The sequence below is a fragment of the Mesitornis unicolor genome, unplaced genomic scaffold (genome assembly GCF_000695765.1).
Source record: "Mesitornis unicolor isolate BGI_N332 unplaced genomic scaffold, ASM69576v1 scaffold10218, whole genome shotgun sequence".
NCBI lineage: Eukaryota > Metazoa > Chordata > Aves > Mesitornithiformes > Mesitornithidae > Mesitornis > Mesitornis unicolor.
Window position 1 is genome coordinate 249 of NW_010201122.1, and position 21,795 is coordinate 22,043.

The window sequence follows — 21,795 nt, forward strand, 5'->3', positions numbered from 1 at the left end:
TTAGAATTAAATACCAACCTAAACTGAATAATAATTTTTCCTCCCCAATTTTTTACTTTTTATTTTTAGGGATGTTGTGTGTCCCCCCCGGTTATGATGTCATTTATTAGAGGTGTACATTTTATCAGTGATGGAGAAGAATGTTTACTGAGATGCATTTTAAAGAGAAACAGAGGTTTAATTCTATTTCAAGCTGCATAGAGTCCCTATTATGGAGAGGATATTTGCTTTTGTTTGTAATGAATCTTTTGTGTATATTGCAAAATCTAAAAATCTGTTTGTAAAACCACCTTACGCTACTAAAATAAACATATTTAACCTTCCAGCTGTCGACTCTTTAGCTGACTTTTTCTATGCTGTTTAGAAGTTTGTGGTATAGAAAGATGGTTAATTTTAGCTGCCTTGTTTTAACAGTTCCTGTAGTGGCTAACATTTTATTTCACTCTTTTTCAGAGTGGTAGCCATTTCAGATTCAGCTCAAATTTTCTCAGGTCCACCCAAACGCGTGCAAGTATTGGCAGACCCTGGCATTCTGTTGTGTGATTCACAGGGCTGTCTTTGGCAGCCAGGGACGGCTGTGTAGGTGAAAATTTTAGGAGAACCGATGTAATTAGTAGCCAAACAGACATAATCCAAGGACCTAATCTGTTCTGTTACAGCTCTCCAAGTAAGATAGACAGCCCTGTTTCAGCACGGAGGTTGCTTAAAGTCTGGCTGAAAATACTGCAGCAAAGATTTGCTCGTCGCCTGTCTCATTCCAAAATATCTTCTCTTCCTGTGCCAGCAAAGTACGCACTGGACGTGTGCGTTACTCAGTTCATGCTCTCTCCTGGAAGGGGCATCACTTTACTTGTGGATTGCGGGGCTAGAAAGAAGATCTCGGTTTCTAATCTTAGTATCATTTGGCAAATTTAAACTCGGAGCCTAACTATAGCTAACAATATCCTTATGCCATGGAGAATAGGGGCTTGGAGGGGCTGAATTCTCTCCTTCAAATGGTCTTCAGTATGTTTTGTCTAAAAATGTTCTCTCAGTTTTCCATCCTGGCTCAGGTCTTCATTGCTTGGCTTCACGATTTGGATGAGAGGCCCTTGAGGTTTGTGCAGCGAAGGTTGGGAGCATGCACTGAAGTCACCCTACAATATCATCTCAGTCTCTGAAGGAAAAAAAGGTAAATCAGCAGCAGAATGTGTGATCTGCCAAGGTGAGTCTGCCATTGTGTCTGAACACAAAGCAAATTTCATTAACATTCTCTAGACGAAAAGCCACTCTGTAATACTTCCATTCTGGGCTGAAAAGCTGCAGGGAGTTGCTATGTTTTTATCTTTAAAGCAAGAAAGTACATGCAACTTGACAGCTTTAGAAAGTTAATGTTCAAAAGGCCTATTTGTGTCTTGTCAAAGACCAAGTTTCACAGGCAGATTATCTTTAATTGATTAAGGAATACTTGTTAACTTAATGCACCTCACAGAAGGCAGTGTCATGTAGCACTTGAGAACATTTATCTTTGAATTTTTAAAAAACAGTGTCTGGATTTAACTTACTAAAGTACTTGTGAATTTTGCCCTCCTGCTTCCATATTAATAGTAACTACTTTTACAGCTTGTTTTGTTACACTGCATGAGACCACTAAAGGCTGTACAATTAGAAGTTCAAGGTTTCAAAATTAAAAGCAGTGTACTGTATATGGACGGATTTGGGATTTATGGTCTGTATTCCTCCACCTCTGTCTTTAAGAACACTGATGATAAATATTTGAACCTTTTGTACCTTTAAAAACTGATTTTATTTGTGCTGAGATGCTTTCAGCTGCTTGTAGTTGAGCTTATCAGCCCTCGTTAGCTGCAGGCTGTGAAAATTCACTTACCATAATGGGCATCTTATGAAAGCCTAGAAAATATTCATGAAAAGCAGCTGGAAACCTCAGTGTATCTGATCTTTGCTAACCTTCCTCTACATGCAGCCCTTTGCCAGAATCTCTAGGGCACAGCCTAGATGAGAGGTGAGAATGTGAAGAACAAATCATACCCAAACTACCAGAGACAGCACTGGATATGAACCTGTAACTGTTAAAGCCTGTGAGAGAAATCCAAGGTGAGTTGGTCTTTCTGGATTCTTTTTCTGTTTTTGTTTTCCTATAGAAAGCATGTAATTATAGTTTTAACGTATCTTAACATCTTACCAACGTATCTTACCATCTTTTTTTGCAAGAATGATTTACACCATCTGACGTCTTAAGTGCATTAAAGGTTATCTAAGGACTTGTCTTAATTGCGATGAGCAATTCAAGTCAAGCCCTTGAATCCTGTTAGGGTAAACTTCACCAAATGCAGTCTTTTAAGCATTTATTGAAATCTAAGCAATTTTTGACTCTGCAGAAGGCAAGCTGTGTTGATGTTTAATAATTGATTTACTCACTGGCATGTATAGAAAAAGCTTAGGGAAGAAGGCCAAGACGTGCAGGCTGCTGGTGAGTTTTCTGTCTTGAGCTGTGCTTAAAGTCAAGTAGGGAATGAGTTTTTGTTTCTTAAGTGTGGACAGGTTCCAGCTCCCCTGCAGGATGCGTTGCAGTCGTTCACTCTGCTGAATTCCTGTGAAAGCGCTGCTTTGTTGTTGCAGTGCCTTGATGTGCGTATTTATAAATGACCTGGCCCAACTGAATCGGCCGCTTGGCAGGGTTGTACTTCAGCTCACATTTGAAGTGAAACTAGTAAAGGGAAGGGTGAAAGGGTCAGGAATTTCACTTCTGGACCTGTGATGAAGCAAACTGCTCAATCCAGAGTGGAATTTAGGCCTTCCTTCAGCTGTCTAGGCATTGCGAGGAAATACTGGATGTATGTGGGGGGCTTGAGGCTTTTTTGGTGTTATGCATGAATCCCCCAGCTGATCTCCTGAGTGTCACAGAGCTGGAGAAAGTCTTGAGCAGCTTTCACCATCAATAGAGAGGAGAGATGGGCACAACTTGATAGGATGCTATTCTAAAGAGAGAGGATTTTACAGGACCACACAGCAGGCCAGTAATAGTGGTTTTCTGACTCTTAATGTAGTATCGAGCTGCTGGACTAAACTGCTCCCAAACATTGTCTTTTTGCTGGGTGTAATCTCGTCTCTTTCCCAAAAAACAGACCTAGAGTGTGCACTAGGAGCTGGCAAGTTCTGCAGAAGCCCCTTAGCCTGGCTCCTCCCTCTCTTTTATTTATAACAGTGCTGGATGCCTGTGAGCGTGCAGTGCTCCAGCAGTTTCATTTTGCGTGCCCATCGAGTTGCTTCTGCCAGTGCCCAGTCACAGGATCGGAGCTAGGAGAGGCTGAAGGAGTGGCTGTAAGTGAGATTCTGCTTCAGTTCTTGTTCTAGGTGACGAGGATCCACGCCTGCGTGCAACAGGCTGGCTCCTGCCTACCTGATGGCTCTTCATTCTCTCCCACTGCTGTTTTAACACTGATGCCTTCCTTCAGCTCTGCGCACAGCAGACTGCTTGAGGAGTAATGTTGTCTCTTTTGGTTAGCTTCTGAAAGACTGAAAATCTTCTGAGGAGTGAGAGCTGGTTCTAGAAAGTAACTTTTAAAATCCTTACTTTGTTTTGCTGTAGCACGAGAAAACTTTGTAGTAGCTCCTCGGGTAGATGCTGAGTTGCAATGGTTAATTGAAGCATTAATTTTATCAAGGGTGTTCTTTAGAGCCTGGAAGGCACTAAACACCTCTGCCCTCCCATTATTCTCTATAGCTGAATAGTCTATAAATTGTCTTTAAATGCCTCTAATACTAAAGTAGAGCTCAGGAGGTGTATTAGTCTTTTCAAAAACTCCTTTTTGCACATATTTATGCTCTGTTTGTTCTTTCGGACAGCAGCTCTTTCTTTTCAAGGTGATGCAAGCAATATATCACCGGCTCTGATGAGCTTTTTTTGCAGGAGGCCACTTGAAATAAGGATCGTTGTGTAGTATGTGCTGGATTGTAAGGAAGAAGTAGCAGTGATTTACAGGTTAAATCTACCAGGAAAAATGCAGTTCCTCACTGTCTTCACCTGAAGACTGCTGCCTTTCCTTTCTGTGTCCTGGTGGTTGATTTAGCTGCTCAGTTCATGTGCTGCTCTGGCAACAGTTAACAGTAGCTACCACTTTGTCTATATTCTACAATTGCTTTTTAAGAAATGTAGGCAGATCCATAATTCAGATGTCAGTTGTCTCCTTTGATCCCTTCACAAGGCTCAAAATGTTCCCATTATGAAGTGTTTTTACAACAATAACAAAAAAGTTAACCCATAAAGAACTTTCTGTGTAAATTTTCTTCACCTTCTCTTATTAGCTGAAAAGTGTAGAGGAAATAAGAGAAGGAAGCAACTGAGCTGTAATGTCAGCAGTGTGCACAGGAGTGCAATTAAACATTTTGCAGCAGCTTGAGATTGAATCTAACCTGGCAGTGATTGTTTCTCACAGTTCTGTTGCTGTTTTACAACGACAAATGTGCAACTATTTCAAGCCATGCGGAAATTTTGTTGCAGAGTTTGAAATGAAAAAAGTTAATAAAATATGCTGGGTTTCACCCTCCTCCCCGCTAGCCCTTTTTTCTTATTCAGTTAAGAGTAGGAGGTTGAGATGAAAAAGGGCTTGAGAAACAGTTCCTCGTGTCTTTTGATGCAGGATGAAACAGCTTTATTTCAGATCATTTTGGTGCAAATGAAATAAACATCTTTGTTTTCTGAAACCCAAATGGAGATGAAAATCAAGGTTTTTGCTTTTGAGACTCCAAAATGAGAATCCCCCGGAGGAGGTTGTTTTAGTAGTGTCTCAACTGGCTCCTAAAATGTCTTTCACCTTCCCATTTCTCTGGCGACCCCATGGGTGTGTGGGTCCTGCAGCCCCTGGTTACCACACGTACCTGCAGCTGCCTCTGCAGAGCCTGCCCGCTGGAGACCTTTGTTTGAATTGGGACACTTCAGAACGAGGTGCAGAAAATCCAGGACATAGTCATTTGAACCCAGCACTGAGGAACCACCTTTAACTCCTTGCCTTTCATCTCTAGCAGGACGTTTCTTTTAGACTGTAGCTATTTCTGCTCCAATGGACAAAGGTCTTCACTTCATGTTCTGTGCGATTGCAACCTTGCTGCTTCTCAAAGAACCAAGCCAGACAGGTGAGAAAATGACCCAGAAATGCTGGCTGCATGCAAATCTGGTTTTGTTCTTCTTTACAGAATGGTAATTCTTTCATTCTTTAACTGCTCGTGTTTACAGGATTTTGTCTTATCCTCAGAATTTGCTTTCAAATTGGTTATTAAGACATCACCAGGGCTTCAGTTATTTGCTTCCGTGACTGTGGTGAAATTCTCTCATCCTGAGAATGCTCTCATCCTGAATGTCCCAGCGTACTCCAGAATTGTACCCCACTTGACCCATTGCCTCTTCTTTTAGTCCAGGTGTCTCTTCTGCTCACAAGCTGCAAAAGGGGCAATGCTGGCAAAGAATGCAAAGGCAAGGGTATGAGCCTAGAGAGGGAGGATGGGGTAGAAAATTGGGGTGAGGTGACCAGTTCTTGACAGTGCTACAAACTTTTTCACGTGAAGTTAGGCAGGGAGGCATCCCCCGTTAGGAGGTTGGGCAGGCTCAGAGTAGAAGGGGTAAGAACAAGGCTGATATTTGCAACCACAGCCATTTCCTGCAGCCACCAGCCGTTGGGGAACAGCAGTGGAGGGATGAGCCTCTTTTCTTTGTCTTACATCTTTGTAGTCACTCACAAAGGATTCTCACAATGAGAACTTGGCTTCTGAGAAGTGTCATGGCAATGAACTTGGAGTTAGTGCTGCAGATGGGTCGCTCGTGGTCCTTTCAGGCCGTCTTACAATGGGGCTTTGAACAGCTGCATCCAGGGCCGCTGTGGGGGGCTGAAGCCCTCGGTACAGGCTGTTTTCTTCCAAGAAACCCTAGCAGGTCTTCAAAAAGGAGCCTCAAAATGCTTTTACTGCCATTAATGAGTTTCTAAAGGGAGACAAGAGAACTCCTTTGTGAAGATTTCCAGCTCCCATGGAGAACTGTAGTGGAGAGGGAGAAAACAGGTTTTGTTTTACAATAATGTAGAGTTCAGCACAAGGCCAGAAAATGCAAAACCCAAGAATGACTAATACATAATGAATGAATATGTTGTTATATTTAATGAAAAATTCACAGCTTTTGCTTGAAAGAGTGAAAACACCCAAAATGTTTTCGTTTTATCTTAAGGGATTTTTTGCTTTTGCACTGTTAATTCTTTGATTCCAAGGAGCAATCCTGTGCACCTTCTAGAAAGGCATCCTGGGCAGTGAATGAGTCATTTATTGACACAACTGTGGTTTTAATTCTGCATCTCAATCATCGGAGCTGGGGTGGGCCTGAGTATTCTGAGTATTATGAAAAGGGAAGCTGTGGGTCAAATAACAGGACTTGGTAAGTCAACCAACAGAGCAGGGAGCAGAACCCAGAAGCACAATTAACCTCAGTAACAGAACTCTTATGAGTGGATCTTGGTGTTTTTACCAAAGACAAGAGTAGCGTTATCTTTGTTTTCCAAATGTATGCCAACTGAGGCATAGGAAGGAGAAGCAGTGCAGAACAGGTCAATAGTGGATTTGACAGTTTGATACTTGGTGTTACTCAGTGCTGTCTGCAGGGTTGCACTGACCCTCATCGCACTGAACTTAAATCAGGTTTTAGTTTTCACAGGAATGAAAAGTCAGGGTGCTTTTAATTTGAGAGAGGAGTGGTGCAAGATGTGGGTTTCTACCTCAGTGGCTGCAACCCCTTGGAACTTAATGGGGATGAACATTAGGGTGCTTACAGGGCTTTTCCTTGGGTGCATAGACCAGGTTTTGCGGGAGATAGGATTTAGTTCTGTGAAGTAGCAGCTTTTCTGCCAAATCCATCCCTCAGTGTGTGAGTGACAACCGTAATCATTAAGTTACGTTGAGAACCTTCTGCAGCCTGAATCTGGCTGGGTCTGTTTGTGCTTCACTTTGTTTGACACCAACACTGGGAATGGGGAACAAACCTGACAAAACTGCTGCGAGTCGCTGCACGGGGAGCTTGTGAGTCACGGGTAATAATTCTGTTTAAGTGCAACATGAAACGAGTGTATGAAACTTCACTTTTAAGGAGCTGAAAATATAAGCCCTGCTAGAAGCTGATTTTGGTTTTGTTGTTTTGCAGGAGCTACAAGGAATGATGATGCTCTGAGTAAGGTATGTTTAAGTTCATTGGTACAGGCATATGTGCAAAAGGTCTGACATTTAAAATCCAGAAATAGATGTAGTCATAGTGTGCAATGCTTTCAATCTGTGTTATTATTTTAAATATACTTTTCCTGGCTAGTGATAGCAATTTCTGGCAGAAGAATCTGCCTATACCCCTGTCTTCATGGCTTATAGAGTTTAAACCTCAGGATTATTGCATCACTTGTGATCTTTATAAACCTCTTAACATCGAAGAAAATTCAGACACGCATGAACATGCAGAGATACCCTTATTAGTTCTTAAGATGTGTGTTATTTCCAAAAGTTTGCACTTAACATAAAAAGGGTCTCTGTGGGACATAATTCCTCAGGCTTTAGAAGAAATAGGGCCAATGTCACTTATAATCTGATTACTTCTTTTTTAAGAACCACTTTGAAACCTTCAATACCTGGTGGGTGAAGGCAGGTGAGAGGGACAGGCCAGGGGTGTTTGAGTATCTGTGTGTGTGTATGTATGTGTGTGTGTGTATATATATATATGCTTTCTAAGCTCTTTCACTCTGTCTAAAAACATCACTGTGCAATTTCAGAATAGAGGGGTACGCTTAAGACCAACAAATCTTACAGAGTTAGATTGTTTTACTGGCAAAAGCTTGAATTGCTCTGAGGCAGAGCTGGTCAGAAATCCTCTTGAGCTTTGTGGCTCTGCAAGGCTGGAAGATGGACTCCTGAATTCAGCACTTGGTGCAGAAGTGAATCTGTGTTTCCTCTCCTCCTCTTCCTCTCAGGTTTCCCACTGTTCTATGTCTCCTGGAATTTCTCTTTAATGAGACCTTAATTGGTTGCAAACTGTTTAATAAATTGATTTCTTTGAAGAATGTATGCACAGTGTAACTGAAGAATTGTGGCAACATTTAAAGTGATTTTTATTTGGATAAAGCATGCTGATAACACACAGTGAAGTGAAATGCTTGTGATGTATTGATTGCTGTTAGGGAGCAGTGGTGGTAAGATTGCCGCAGTGTACAGGGGCAGATTTATCACTGGTCTAACATGCACACACCCCGACACCACCCCAAGTCACGGTGTAAGCCTCATCGAAGTGGGGCCGTGTCTGGGACTTTGAAACCCAATCATTTCTTCTGCATCTTTTGCTTTGCAGAGCAGTGACTTAAGGAGGCCAGAAGAGGGTCTTCCAACTTTGACTGTCACAACAATCCTGGTAAGGCAGTGACACACACTCATGGTGGCTGGGAGATAGTTGGATTTATAGATTTTTTGGGATTTTTTCCCCCACCCATACATTTGCAGTCGCTTTTTTGGGCTGTCTTTGACACTGATACCCCTGTTCTTCACAGACAGTGTTTTTGGAGCGCTGGCTCAGTGGGGTAGAGGTGCAAGCTGTCTGCAGTTTGCAGTGGGAGGATTCGAGGGCTATCAAAGTCAGCTCCCAAAATGGACTGGGCATACACTTCTATAAATGATTGCTCCGTGGAGACAGCCAGGCCTATTCACCCTGTTTAGCTACATCTAAGTGTTGTCATTTTACCTGTAAGTTGTTTCTGTCCTGCAGTGGAAATATGTGGAGATAATGTCTATAGAGGTCTTAAGGGAGGGCATACAGAAAAATAAAGAAGGTTTAATTCACAGTCGGTTGCACTGCAGCCTGTGGGAGGAAGTAATTGTGTGTTTTTCCTCTCAATATGCAGGAAGATCCTTATGTCATGGTGAGAAGCGCAGAACTGGAGGGATACTGCATTGATTTGCTGAAAGCCCTTGCTGCCATGCTGCACTTCAGCTACAAGGTGAAGGTGGTGGGAGATGGGCAGTACGGCGCCGTCTCTTCCACCGGAAACTGGACGGGGATGATTGGCGAGATTTTGAGACAGGTGATTTTCAATCTGTATTTCTGACAAACTGTAGCTCTAGAAGGAGAGAACAGCGCTAGCAGGAAACCAGAAACCCCAGGTACCAACCAGCACCCCGCTATGAACAATGCAAAATGGAAAACTGTCCCAGTCTAAGATGATACGATAGCTGCGTGTTGACATAGGGAAGGGAGTTGCCCACTCGGCCTGGGAAGCCATTCCCTTTGAGCGACAGAAATCTTCAGGCATGTTGGATGGTTGATCATTTATCTCATCTTACAGGAAGCAGACATTGCGGTGGCTCCATTGACGGTCACGTCAGCCAGGGAAGAGGTGGTCTCCTTCACCACTCCGTTCCTGCAGACTGGGATTGGGATCCTGCTGCGAAAAGACACCGCCTCGCAGGAGATGTCTTTCTTCCACTTCCTGGCTCCTTTCAGCAACGAGACCTGGACCAGCCTTTTATTTGCTTATGTGCTGACGTGCTTCTGCCTCTTCCTTGTTGCCAGGTATAAATGAACTTGTTTCACAGATTTTGTTCAAGTCAGCTGCGTTCTCAGCTATGAGGAGATCTCAGTTTTAATGAAAATACCAGAAAGCATTTGAGGAGCCTTCTGTACAGGTCCAGATCCAGGGCTAATAAAACTGAAGTGATGTCAGATTAAGACATTAAGAGTAGGATCTTCCCACAGAGAGTGGATTGGTCTCTCTCCTCAGGTGCGACCAGAGAAGGAAAAGGCATTTCCAGGCTATCTGCATTGCTGCACTCATGCTGCAGGATTATTTATATTGTTTTCCCCCTAAATGTCTGGATTGATCCTGTCCTTTTCCCACAGACTGAGCCCCTGTGAATGGAACGAGCCAAAGAACGAGGAGAATCACTTCACCTTCTTGAACAGCCTCTGGTTTGGAGCAGGAGCCCTGGCACTGCAAGGTGAGCTGGGGAGGCTGCAACAAAGCAGCTGTGGGAGCAGCGTGGGGCTTTTAAAGCTGATTTTATATCCAGCTCTCATTTGTCTGTAACACTGGCGTGCTGGCCTGTCAAGGGAAAAGATGTTCCAAAAGGGACACTTGGCAGCACTAAAACTCCCACTTTGGGGAGTTTTGGTTGCAGACTCATTGGGGTTGTACAAATGGCTGGCTTCGGGTGGGGACTGTGTGCAGCTGCCCTAGGGAGTGTCAGGCCGAACATGGCACTGGCGCTTTGTACGGTGGAATTTTTTGTTGTTGTTTCTGGCCACAGTGCACACAGCATCGATGCAGTTCAAACCAGCCGTTGTAGGTCTTTTCAGGCTTGGGCGTTACGTAGCTGCAGGGCAAGTTTTGCAGTTTGGTGTTTATGTAAAAGGCAGTTTCTAACTCGGGCTCATGGATCTGAATTTCTTTGGCTCTCTCTGGCTGTCCATCACCTATTGTACATTTTGTCGTCTCCTCTGGTGGTGCAGGTGTCACCCCTCGGCCCAAGGCACTCTCTGTGCGGGTCATTGCTGCTGTCTGGTGGCTGTTCACCATCGCCTTGCTGGCTGCCTACATCGCCAACTTCACCGCTCTGCTGAGCTCCGGCAGCGAGCAGCTCCCCATCCAGACGTTTGAAGATCTTGTGAAGCAGAGAAAGCTTGAGTTTGGGACACTGGATGGCTCCTCTACTTTCTACTTCTTCAAGGTACAGGAAATCGAATTGTGCACACACACACGTGCTGTGCAACTGCTCAGCTGGACCCAAGTTGTCGAGCTCATGCCTACACATCCTGACACCACCCTCATCACTGCAGGCTCCACCAGTTTTCCTGTAGTACTTCAAATGATGTGATTAGTGTCTGTTGTTCTGTTCATCTCTGCTTCCACCTTTTCTCAGAGAGAAAAGCATGCAGAGGACTGGATTTTTACAGTGTATTCTCTTTTAAGAAAGTGGTGCAAGTCTTCAGGGGTTGTCCTGGTGTGCCTTGAACACAGGGACTGACGTAGTTAACTGCTGGATACATTAACTGGATGCCTGCAAAGGTTGTTTTTGAAGGGAAAGTGGGTGGGAAATATTTAATATTTATATCCCTGTAGCACTGCATATTAGAGAGGAAATCTGTGCTAGCTATATGCTAATTGTCAGTGGAGAAGGCTCAAAGGGCAACAGTTTAAGTACGCTTATTCTCCAAATTGTTTTGCAACTATTGCGCATACAGGCAGAGTTTTGGGGATTATTTTACACTTCAGTTTGACACTTGGATTTTTGGGCTGCAGAACTCCAAGAACCCGATCCACCAGATGATCTATGAATACATGGACAAGAGACGAGACCACGTTTTAGTCAAAACCTACCAGGAAGCAGTTCAGCGCGTGATGGACTCGAACTACGCCTTCATCGGGGAATCCATCTCTCAAGACCTCGCGGCTGCCCGGCACTGCAATTTGATCAGGGCCCCTGAAGTTATCGGAGCCAGAGGATTTGGCATTGCCACCACCCTGGGTGAGTCATGGTGCGCCGCTTGTCCCAACTCCAACTTGCATTTCATGGGTTTGAAGTCACAGACTGAGAGCATAAAAAGCCTGGCACAGCCGAGCGCTGAAACTCGCACATATTTTCTGCATTAACACCAATAATCCAGTTAGGAACAAACCGGTAGCACTATGCAATGTTGTCATTCTGCAGATGTGTTGTCACTAGCACTTACCGAGTCTTACTTCATATTGTAATATGCAAAAAGTTCTAGCTCCCAGGGGTGTCACTGGTTCCCATGGGGTTTTTTTGGTTTGTTTTGCCTTGGTCTCAGTAATGCAGGGCTCCTAATAGCAAAGGAAAGCTCTTGGCTTAGGCTGTTGCATTCTGGTGGGACCCAACTAACCCAGCTTGGTAGATTGCCTAAAAATGTTACAGTGACTGTGACCTCTCCCATGCGCTTCTCTTTCATTCTGCTGCTGCCAGCATCCCCGTGGACGAAGCAGCTCTCCATCGCCGTCCTCAAGCTGCGTGAATCGGGGGATCTCGACTACTTGCGGAACAAGTGGTGGGAGAGCAGCTGCCTGCACAAAAGCAGGGACCGATGGAGTCCTCTGCAGCCCCAGGCTCTGGGGGGGCTCTTCCTCACTCTCGCCATTGGCCTGGCACTGGGTGTGATTGTGGCCGTGGCGGAGCTCTCCAATAAGAGCAGACACGCGGCGGGACACGTCAAGGTAGGTGATGGTGGTCAGCTCCTGTCCGCCCTCCTTGTACCCCTGCTGTTCTAGCAAGGCCAAGCTGGGCACCACTGCCCCACCGTGCGCAACCCGGGATTTCCACAGTGACCTTGCTTTTTCTAAGGAAAGCAATGTACTGGGGTGAGGAACATGCTATGGATTTACTCTTTAAAGCTCCAAAATGACCTAGCTTGGGCTGGGTGAGAGCGTTGTAGTCTGAGCAAATAATAACAATAAAATAACTCCACTTCCCCCCCAAAAAATATTCAGCAGAAACATTTACTGCAAGTCCTGCGTTCCAATGTGCTAAGGGCGTACAGAGGACAGTAAACCATCAGTAACAAGTTTATTCTCAAGTATGGCTATTCTTAAGTCATTTGACAAGCAGGAAAAAACACGTCAATGAAACTGCACTGGTCTCTGCACGTGCACCCCGGTGCTCCTGTCCATCCCTTCCCGGGGATGGGCTGTGCACACTTCGAGGGTGGCTTCTGTCACACAGAACAACTCACCTCCCTTTCCTCCCCTCTTGTTTTTCAGAAATCTTGTTGCTCTGTTTTCACAGAAGAAATGTGCACCCGTCTACGTATAAAAGAAAATACAAGACAAAGCCAGGAGACTTCAGGGAGGGCTAACGCTTAAGAATTTTTTGCTTATGGAATGGGCATGTAGTAGGTTTACACTGTATGTATTTCATAGGACCTACATCACTGTAGAAAGATGTTTTTCTGCAAGTCTAGAGTGTTAGATTTCTACTTACAAACACACACAGAGACCACTTCTGGATTGGTGGTGGAGCTGGATACAGAAGAAAATTCAGTGGCTCAGAAGAATTTAAATTGATAAGGAACAGAGTGTAACTGTTAAAAATAAAGAGGTGAGGTTAACAACTTGGTAAAATAAAGCTGAGATGGCCAAGCTGGTGGATCCATATTTAGTTTACTGTGTAAGTACATGAACACCAGTAGGAAGAAGTGACTTGGGACAGGTTCATACCGAGCCTCTGCTCACTAATTACAACATGAGGTACACTCCTGAAAATTAAAGCTCTCACCTGACTGTTCTCATCAAGAACAACCGCTTCCTAAACACTGTAGTTATAAATACACTGTACTCATCCCCTCCTCGGAGCAGAAGCTGCTGGTCGCTGTGAAGGTCATTTCTGAATCAGAAACAACAGAGCTGTTGCATAAACCCCCCCAAACTGCAGGATTTAACTGCACTCTCTGCTGTGCCCTAAAACCCACGCAAAGGAGACCACGCAATTAAGGAACTCCTGGACTTGAATGCAAGACATGGACTCGTCCCTTGTCAGCTTCCCCTCAGAGGATACGTTTCACTGGGGAGCTATAGGGGAGGTTTTCTCCTAGCTAACCTGATCAAGAAGTATTTAGGAAGAACATGGATAGTTGAAATACAACAGTGCTAGAGCATGGAGTCTGGTAATCAGTCGATTAGAACAAAGTACGAGTGCACCAGGCACGGGTGAGGCAGTGATGGGTATTTTGCATTGTTCTCTTGCTCTCAAAGAAGAATCTTTAAAATTCATGGGAAACAGCTCTCAGCTGCATATTGGTTTTCCAATTCAGCTCTTTCCCATCTCAGAGCTGGAATGACTGATGCATGCATACGCTGGTTTGCAAAGTCATGGTTAAATTACTCCTCAGATGGAGAGGAAACAAAGGAAAATAAACACCAAGAAGTTCAGCAACTTGGAAATGGCTTTAACTGCACTGCATGAGCAAAGAGACCAATTCCTGTCAGTCCCAGCATTGAATAACTGAGGGCAACAGAAGCTAACGTGCCTGTGAGAGAACAGGGGTGTTCCTCAGTAAAGCACGACACGGTCACTTCAAGGGTAACTGAGAGACTGCTCAGGAATGTGGTGTGGTTGCACAATTGCCCCAGTGCTATTTTCAATACAGCAATGGCTGTAGTGAGGATCAGTCCTTCCAGCAAATGAACTGCAAAGAGCATGAAACACTTTAGGGAAGTTTAAAAGCTGACATGGAAAAATGCAATGTCAGAGTCACTCAGCACTTTAAAAACTATTTGGTATATGCCACGTCATTGCTGGCAGAGTAGGCAGAGATGTATAAAAAAAGGTTTCATCGACATTTAAATATATTTCTATATGAATGTCTCACAGAACAAAAAAATAAAGTATTTTCATCACAAATACTGCAGCATTAAAATAAACACTTACTAAAATAAACAATGAGTGATATACATATATATATTTGAGTGTGTATACTATAGAGTGAATCATATTGTTGCTTTTTAAGTCACAAAAGCACAATATAAATATGGAATTTCCTGTGAACTCTTTTCCCTGTTGTAATAAAAATACATTCTTTACAGTTAAAGTAAAACTAGTGCAAGTCCGTCCTGCCGCTCCTGTTCGCCACTGACCAGAGCCACATCATTTACATGGCACTTCATACTTAAAAATGACACTGAAAATTTTCCCTCCGAGGCGGTCGGCGAGCCAGGAGTTCTTGATCACGGCGAGCTTGAGGCTCTCGCACTTCAGAGCGGCGTAGTAATTGGTGTGGATGGCGCGGCCCATGCCTTCGATGATCACCAGGTCTGTCTTCCGCTCTCTGACCAGCACGGCCAAGCCCTTGTCCAGGCGGCTGAAACAAGAGGCCTGGCTTAGACACGGTCCCCCTTAGACACGCTGTGAATGAAAGATGGGCTGCAGGCTTCTGTGTAAAATGTGGTGGGATACGGAATTTCTGAGACCAATCAGCACAAACACTTTAAGTTCAAAGGACATGGGATTGAAATGTAGTTTAAATGCATACAGAATTGGGATTCCCCAGAAAACACAGGTACATTCTGTCTCCAGTAGAGAAACTAACTAAAAATAAACAGGTTCACGACAAGAAATGGGGCTTACAGCCAAGTGGATTTCTTGGTCAATGCAGGATTTTGCATCATCTGTCACTAAACTGCTCATGAACCTGACAATGTGTCACTGCTGAGCTCAAACGTGATAAACAACGTCCAACAACGGGTGAGGCTCAATCAGCACTGCAGGTCTGTAACTCCACACTGAGCAACTCCTAATGGGTTTGCAAAGTGATTCCTATCAGGAAAGGTGCCCCAGATAGTCCAGGGCTGCCTCTGACCGTCCCGCAGCTGATGGAGACAAACACCACACAGACTGCCAACGTACCTCAGGTCTAGACACGGAGAACTCGAACCTGTCTGAACCAAGAGCAGCTTCTCTTCCCGCAGTGCAGACCTGTGTTCAGAAAATAAAGACAGAAAGGTTACACAGCTGCATCACCAGGGATGTGCAAATGTGGTACTAAGCCAGACAACGACAACGATCTATTCACTGCCTTTGCAAATGCTGCTTTTCCTGCTAGACTTCAGCAAGAAACATCAGGTTTCCTTGAGCAAAAGGATTCTTTAGTCAGATCCGTATCCTCTACCAGGGATGTTCTGTACCTGAAACTTGCACATTTTCCTCTATTCTTTTGAACATAGAAAATTTATGTTTTAGTACCTTGAATGCTTGCCAGGGAGGTCAAAGGTAAGAAACAGAATTCAAGAAGGATCAGACTTCTGTATTTTTCACCTTAATGAAAGTAAATGATCTGTCACACCCAGGCTGCAGATTTCAGACACTAATGAACACAGCTAAATGTGAACTAAGTCTGTAACAAGAACTTGTTTTTCCTTCCTACGGGACGATAAATAACGAAGCCTGGTTACACGCTTACTGAATAACCGGGTCCATGGCTGCTATCCGCTCAGTGACGATCAGGGACTCACTGTAGGTGACATCGTTCAGGGCAGGGCCAGAGTTACAAGCCAAAATCACCTGAGGGAAAGATGTCAGAAGAGGTGACTGACGAACGCAGCCCATATCCAGTGGCAGAGCTGTTGGCCTGTTTAAAATCACCACGGCCTGACTTCTTTTACAAAAGAGAAATGTAAAGAGAGAGGCTGGAGGCCCAGTCCTCACCTCCCTCCCTTAACCAGCTGCTTTGGGTCTTTTGACACGACAGACCCTTGTTCAGCAAACTTAGGGCTGGCAGGGGCTTGCTTTGCTTTGCCACCCTTCCCAGTCTGCCGAGTTACACTTTGGAGTTCCAGGGCTGTGAATTATTCCCCGTTTGGATGCTAGGAGTCAGCCTAGCAAAGTGTACTGGTAGGGATTTAACAAACCTTTCACCAGTTACCAAAGCTCCACTACATTGCAAATTCACAAGGAAAACCACTTACCTCTGTCCCTCTAGAAAGGAGCTCTCTGACAAAAGGAAAGACTCCTAAAATTATGTCTATTCCACTGTTATCTGCGAAAATTAAGGCACATTTATGAGGGGGACCTTCCTGTAAGAGAAAACCAATGTGTTCAGGGTTCAGCTCACAGTTCGTTTCAGTGAACAGTTCGTGTTACTCAGAACTACTCACTCTAAGACCCCACACTTTACACCCTTACATGACTGGCAGTTTTGGTGATCTGTGGCAGCGTAACTCAGACCATCACCTGACCTTGATTTTAGGAGGAACCGGTTTCCCTGACACTGTCTTTGCGCAGTTATTTAAAACAGCCTTTACTTACTTTCAGAGAGGTCTTTCAAACTCCATTAATAAAACCTACCCCTGCCAATTAAAGAGGTGCCTGACTCCAGCAGCTCTGCTCAGGGATGGACTCCAGAGGCTTCCCAACAGGCCTAAATCCTACTGCTTGGACAGTGGGTTATGGCCCTACCCTAGCGCTTCGCTGTGCCGTGCAGCTGGAGAACACCATCCTCTAAACCAGAGGCAGCAGGGGCAGCTGCCGTGTGAGCACGCTGGTCAGGGTGAACCTACCTTGGTGGCTGTTTTAAGCTAGCATGCTGGAGGGTGAACAGGATTCCCTTCTGCCAGGAAAGGGCAGGATGGACTGCTGGGGGCAGTGACATCCTAAAATGAGAAGATATTTCCTATTCTCCATTAACCTTTTCATTTGGTCTAAATCTGATGTGACGAAACTTAGTTCGCTCCAGTTCATACCAGCAGAAGAAAGCTTAATTCCTAATAAAAAATCGTCAGGACAGCGTTTGAAGTTCCTTAATTATCACTGTTACACAAGATGAGCTGACACTTGTGTTTTAAGATGTAATACGTAATGATTTGTAACAGTCTGCTCACACCAAACCTTTTGGCTATCATTTCCAACAGAGATTTACACAAAGAAACAAAAGCTTTTCAATGAACCTTAATTAGCAGTAATAGAGACCACACAGGGCAAAACAAGCTCCGCTAGTCGATAGGTTCATTGCTTTCAGCAAGCCCCTACATTAATGTTGTTCTGAGGTTGGCCACCCAGATGGGGGGAACAATCCAAGCGTTACATTAGGACCTAGGTTTTCAAGATTATGGGTCTAGATGTATTTAAATAAGTGCTCTGATAAAGAAGGGACACAACACCGTTACTTTGGAACAGCTCTGAAAGCTCCTGGGTCCCAAATGCTGCAGCTGCTGCAGGAACTCAGCTGAGATGCTTGGTAAGTAATGAAGTCATTCCTTCCATTCCTTGCTTTATGCTAAGGCTGCTGAATTACTGATACTGTGTTACTGTTTTGAGCTGTCTGGTCAGAATTCTGTTAAATCAATTAAATAAGATTAATAAGGTGATTTTATGATTCATGTATTAATTACTCAACAGTTAGAAACAACTGTGGAGTCGTACCTTCAGTCGCTCCAGCCACTGACTGTAGGAATCTTCTAACCAGGGCCGTTCTGTGTCAGATAAAATCACGTTAGCATTTCTGTCAGTTATGGAAAGCAGAGGTGACTCTTTACAGAACTCAGGTTTTAAATGTTACGTGTGTAGATTCAAAGAGTTCCTGAGCTCTTAGTTATGGCAACAGCTCAATTACAGAAGTCCAGAAACAGCATTTTCATAACAAAGCAGTGACTCGTGGCAGTTGGCTACCGTAAGGACCCGTCCTAGGACGGATGGTGTTGGACCTCCCAGGACACATCTCCTTGACACGATCAGAACAGCAAAGGAAAACAGCAGGGGCAAGATACTTGGAATATCTGGGCAGTGAAACTTGTGCTCAAGGAGAGGTTTTCAGATTTCAATTCCTTTGCAACACACACAGGAACACTTCACCGAAATGCGTAGCCTGTACTCGGATAACGCGAGCAAACGCTACCGATCGCCTGTGGTCTGGGCAGAACCACCACACGAACACATTCACACTTCACCACTCCCACATGAACACAGTAACCAGCTCCAACCACCACCGCAGATCTCCCTATACCTTGTAGCTTTGACTTGGCTTCTTCAAATCCAAACTGTGGCTCAGACTCCAGAACGCTGTATCAGAAGAGAAATAAAGGGTAAACGCTAAGCAGCTCCACCTCACAGACACACAATTCAAGCATTTCTTTAGCAGGTGGTCAGCAGTTTCATTGCATTGGTTATAATGGGGAGCGTGGGCAGGTCCAGTGACTGAGAAACAGATCTTTGTGCTTATGTTAAAAACAAAAGGCGTAGATGTGCATTAAATTGGAGTTTTTATCCTAAAAGAAAAAGGCTTCAGCAGGCACTGGAGTGCAGGCACAAAAGGTATCTTTTGGTCTGCAGACCACCATAAAATGTGGTCACGATCTAAAATATCTGCACGGTAAAACAGTGCTTTGCAAAGTCCAATGTGAAGATTGGGCTACAAAGGTTTGTTAAAGTCGCACCTGCATGGGGAAAAAGGGAATTAAAATAACCAGGTGCAGGTCTTAAAAGCTCCTGCTGTTGGCTGTATGCACAGTAAAGCAGCCCCCAGCACTCAGGTGGTGGTGAGGATTTACACAGCGAGGTGGCTGGACTCTAAGCTGTCAGTCAAACTGACTTTTCTTGATTTAATTGGAGGGAAAACTCCCCAAAGACGCAGAAAGGGCCAAGAAGTGCTCAATGTCAGCTGTAAACCAGCGTTCCCCACCCATGCTCTTGGGTTTGCATTATCAGCCCCACAAAAAACAAGTTCTAGAGTTGAAAAACCCAAACAATTTCAAGACTGTTGGCATTAAAATCCTCCAGCGAATTCACTGCTGCCAGGATATAACGAAAAAAGCTCGCCAGATAGTAACAGAAATGTGTGTTGATCAAAATAATCAGTATTTAGTCATCAAGAGACCACCCAACCTCGCCCACAGCCCACTGAACATACACTGTGATACCAACTGGAGGTTGCAGAAAAATAGCCCATTTTTTTAGGAGCACAGTACAACACACACCCCAGAGCAGTGCAGTAACAGCGCCACAGAGAAGCAGCCACACCACAATAGCAAAGGCTCTACTGCTCAACTCAGTCGCAGTGAAGCCTGCCAGATTTAAAGGGTGGAAATGTAAACCTTCCTGCACCACCACAACGCTCGCAATTAAACCACCAACATTTGATTAAGGTGAAATACAGCTACAATTACAGTTAGATTGGTGCACTTTATTTACACTTTTTAAAAAAGAACAATTGGATATTCTGTATGGAAAAAGGGTGCTTTTAAAGTATTTAACACCTACTCTGAGACTGCTTTTGCTCCCCAGTCAAAGACATTCCCCGCAAGAAGTCCTTTCACCAGAGCAAACTGCCTCTCCTCCCAGCCTAATGAATCCAAAGATTCGATTACGCTTTGAAAACACTTTAAGGCTATGCCATTTTCTTTCTGCTTTACCTGTAAGAAAGACACGAAACATTGGATTTATAGACAAAAACTTCTTACCCATCACTGGTTGTCTCAGTCCCAAGACCACGTTCAAGCACTCTCCTCTATGTTCATGGCCTCTAATGGACCAACAAGTTACTGTTATCAGCATGCTTAGTACCAACAAGAAAAAGGTTTCCTGGGACTCTATTAAAAAGCTTCATTAGTGCTAGGATACGTTCTGTTGCTCAATAATTACTTAATCAGTTACCAGTTGAGCAGATTGGGGAATGGGAGAGAGGACACAACAAAGACTTTCAGTGGTAAAGTGATCCCTAAAGCCAGGTAGCTGCCATGAGAAGGCTCACCAGCAGCACTACCTGCTGCGAGAAGCCAGTTACTGCTCTGAGCCCTGTAAGCCAGTGCTTGTACAAAGTTTCAGAGTGTGGAAAAAGTGCTTTGAACTTACGTGTTGTCCACCCTGCAAAGCAAGAACTTACCTTCGAGTAGGGATCCGGAAAATTGAACTCGTTTAAACAGTGTTCCCTTGTATCCAAAAGGCTTCTAACTGTTAAGGTACCATATGCACTTTAAAAAGGGAGAAGGGAAAAAGAAAAATCAACTGCTTCACACAGAAGAAAGTTGTTTTCCTATGTAAGTCACAGCACATCACACAAGCACTTCAGTTAAAAGTCTTTACATGCTACATGTGCTGAACCCTGTCTCTAAATGGTAACTGTGCTACACAGTTTATTTAAATACAGAGAGGGAAAATGTCCAGAGCAAAGCCAGATACTTGAATTAACACGCTACTGTTTTTAGTAACCGTGTACCAATTTTCAGTAATACATTTTCTGCCAAGATACAAATTTTCTGTTAAATTCCAACAGATGAGATCCAAGGCTCTGTGCAGAGGACCTGACATTTGGCACACCAACTTGCTACAGCCTCAGCCTGCTCAGCTGTCAGCTGGCTCTGCTTCGTAACCTGATTAGTTCCTATTTAGCATTTAGGTAGTTTTTAGCTTTTCATTTGCTCTGCTCACCAGATGCAGCAACCGATGAGCAAGGGAAAATGAAGACACTTACAACGGCTGCTGCCTGAGCGTCTGCAGCTTATTCCAGTACTTCTGCCGGAACTTCTCGGCTCTCTCCGGCGCGTCCGAGGAGTCGGGCTGACTGGCTGCAGCGCGCTTCGCCACCTGGCAGAGAAAGGAGGCAAGACTGGAGTCCCCAAATGAATCCTGATTCCATGTAACCCATCTGCAGTTCGGTCTGAAAAATAACCCCTCCATCTGCTACACTGTGCAGTGCCTGCACATTACATAGACCCTCCCACACTGTGTCTTCCAGCTTTCCTTTACTTCAGCCACCAAAGAACACTTTTAAATACCTCCTTTCTTCCCAAAAGACTTAACATTTAATTGCACTATCAGAAATTAAACACAAGTTCTGGCTACTTAGAGGAAGGGGAAAAAAAATACCAATTCCCCATATACACACACACATTTCTGATCTGGATTTGCTTACTAAGTATAAATAGCTCTTAAGTACCAGCATGCACTGACTGAATCAGCTCCACAGGGCAGAAAAAATAATTCGTGTCTGATTAAATCGCACTCGTTGAATGCAAAAGTGGCTGCAAGTCAGCAGGACTGCTCCCAGGAGTAAAAACAGCACAAGTGTCCTTGGCCTTTGCCTTTTTGGCCCTTGTTTGTATAACCACCCTGCTTGCCAGCTCTGTATGGAGGTGCTAAGTGCCATTTAAAAGAAAAGATGCTTTAAAAACACCTTAAAAGAATAATTATTTTAAAAAGCAGCACAGGAACTTCTGCCTTTGAAGGTATTTTGAAGGTATCAAGCACACCCATAGGAGACTGGGACAAAGTCAGCTGCCCCTGTTCACCAGGGAA

At 44.2% G+C, this 21,795-nt stretch overlaps 2 protein-coding genes across 2 annotated transcripts in view; one reads left to right on the top strand and one right to left on the bottom strand.

Annotated features, from left to right (window-relative positions):
- The first annotated feature begins 3,236 nt into the window (after positions 1-3,236).
- LOC104544960 (probable glutamate receptor) lies at positions 3,237-13,123 on the top strand. The gene is made up of 11 exons (XM_010189970.1): positions 3,237-3,321; positions 5,026-5,133; positions 7,178-7,209; positions 8,363-8,422; positions 8,910-9,089; positions 9,351-9,577; positions 9,905-10,002; positions 10,514-10,731; positions 11,304-11,529; positions 11,986-12,233; positions 12,777-13,123. The coding sequence occupies exons 2-11, from the start codon at positions 5,061-5,063 to the stop codon at positions 12,876-12,878; spliced, it is 1,464 nt and encodes a 487-aa protein (XP_010188272.1). The 5' UTR covers positions 3,237-3,321; positions 5,026-5,060; the 3' UTR covers positions 12,879-13,123.
- Positions 13,124-14,342: 1,219 nt separating this feature from the next.
- PANK4 (pantothenate kinase 4) overlaps positions 14,343-21,795 on the bottom strand; it is a gene marked incomplete at its 5' end in the record, with an annotated part of 18,426 nt that continues 10,973 nt past the window's right edge. Inside the window, 9 exons of the mRNA XM_010189971.1 lie at positions 14,343-14,872; positions 15,418-15,486; positions 15,971-16,071; positions 16,476-16,583; positions 17,929-17,978; positions 18,509-18,564; positions 19,762-19,913; positions 20,384-20,471; positions 20,972-21,084. Of these exons, the coding sequence (XP_010188273.1) occupies positions 14,659-14,872; positions 15,418-15,486; positions 15,971-16,071; positions 16,476-16,583; positions 17,929-17,978; positions 18,509-18,564; positions 19,762-19,913; positions 20,384-20,471; positions 20,972-21,084 (951 nt within the window). The remainder of the gene's footprint in view (positions 14,873-15,417; positions 15,487-15,970; positions 16,072-16,475; positions 16,584-17,928; positions 17,979-18,508; positions 18,565-19,761; positions 19,914-20,383; positions 20,472-20,971; positions 21,085-21,795) is intronic.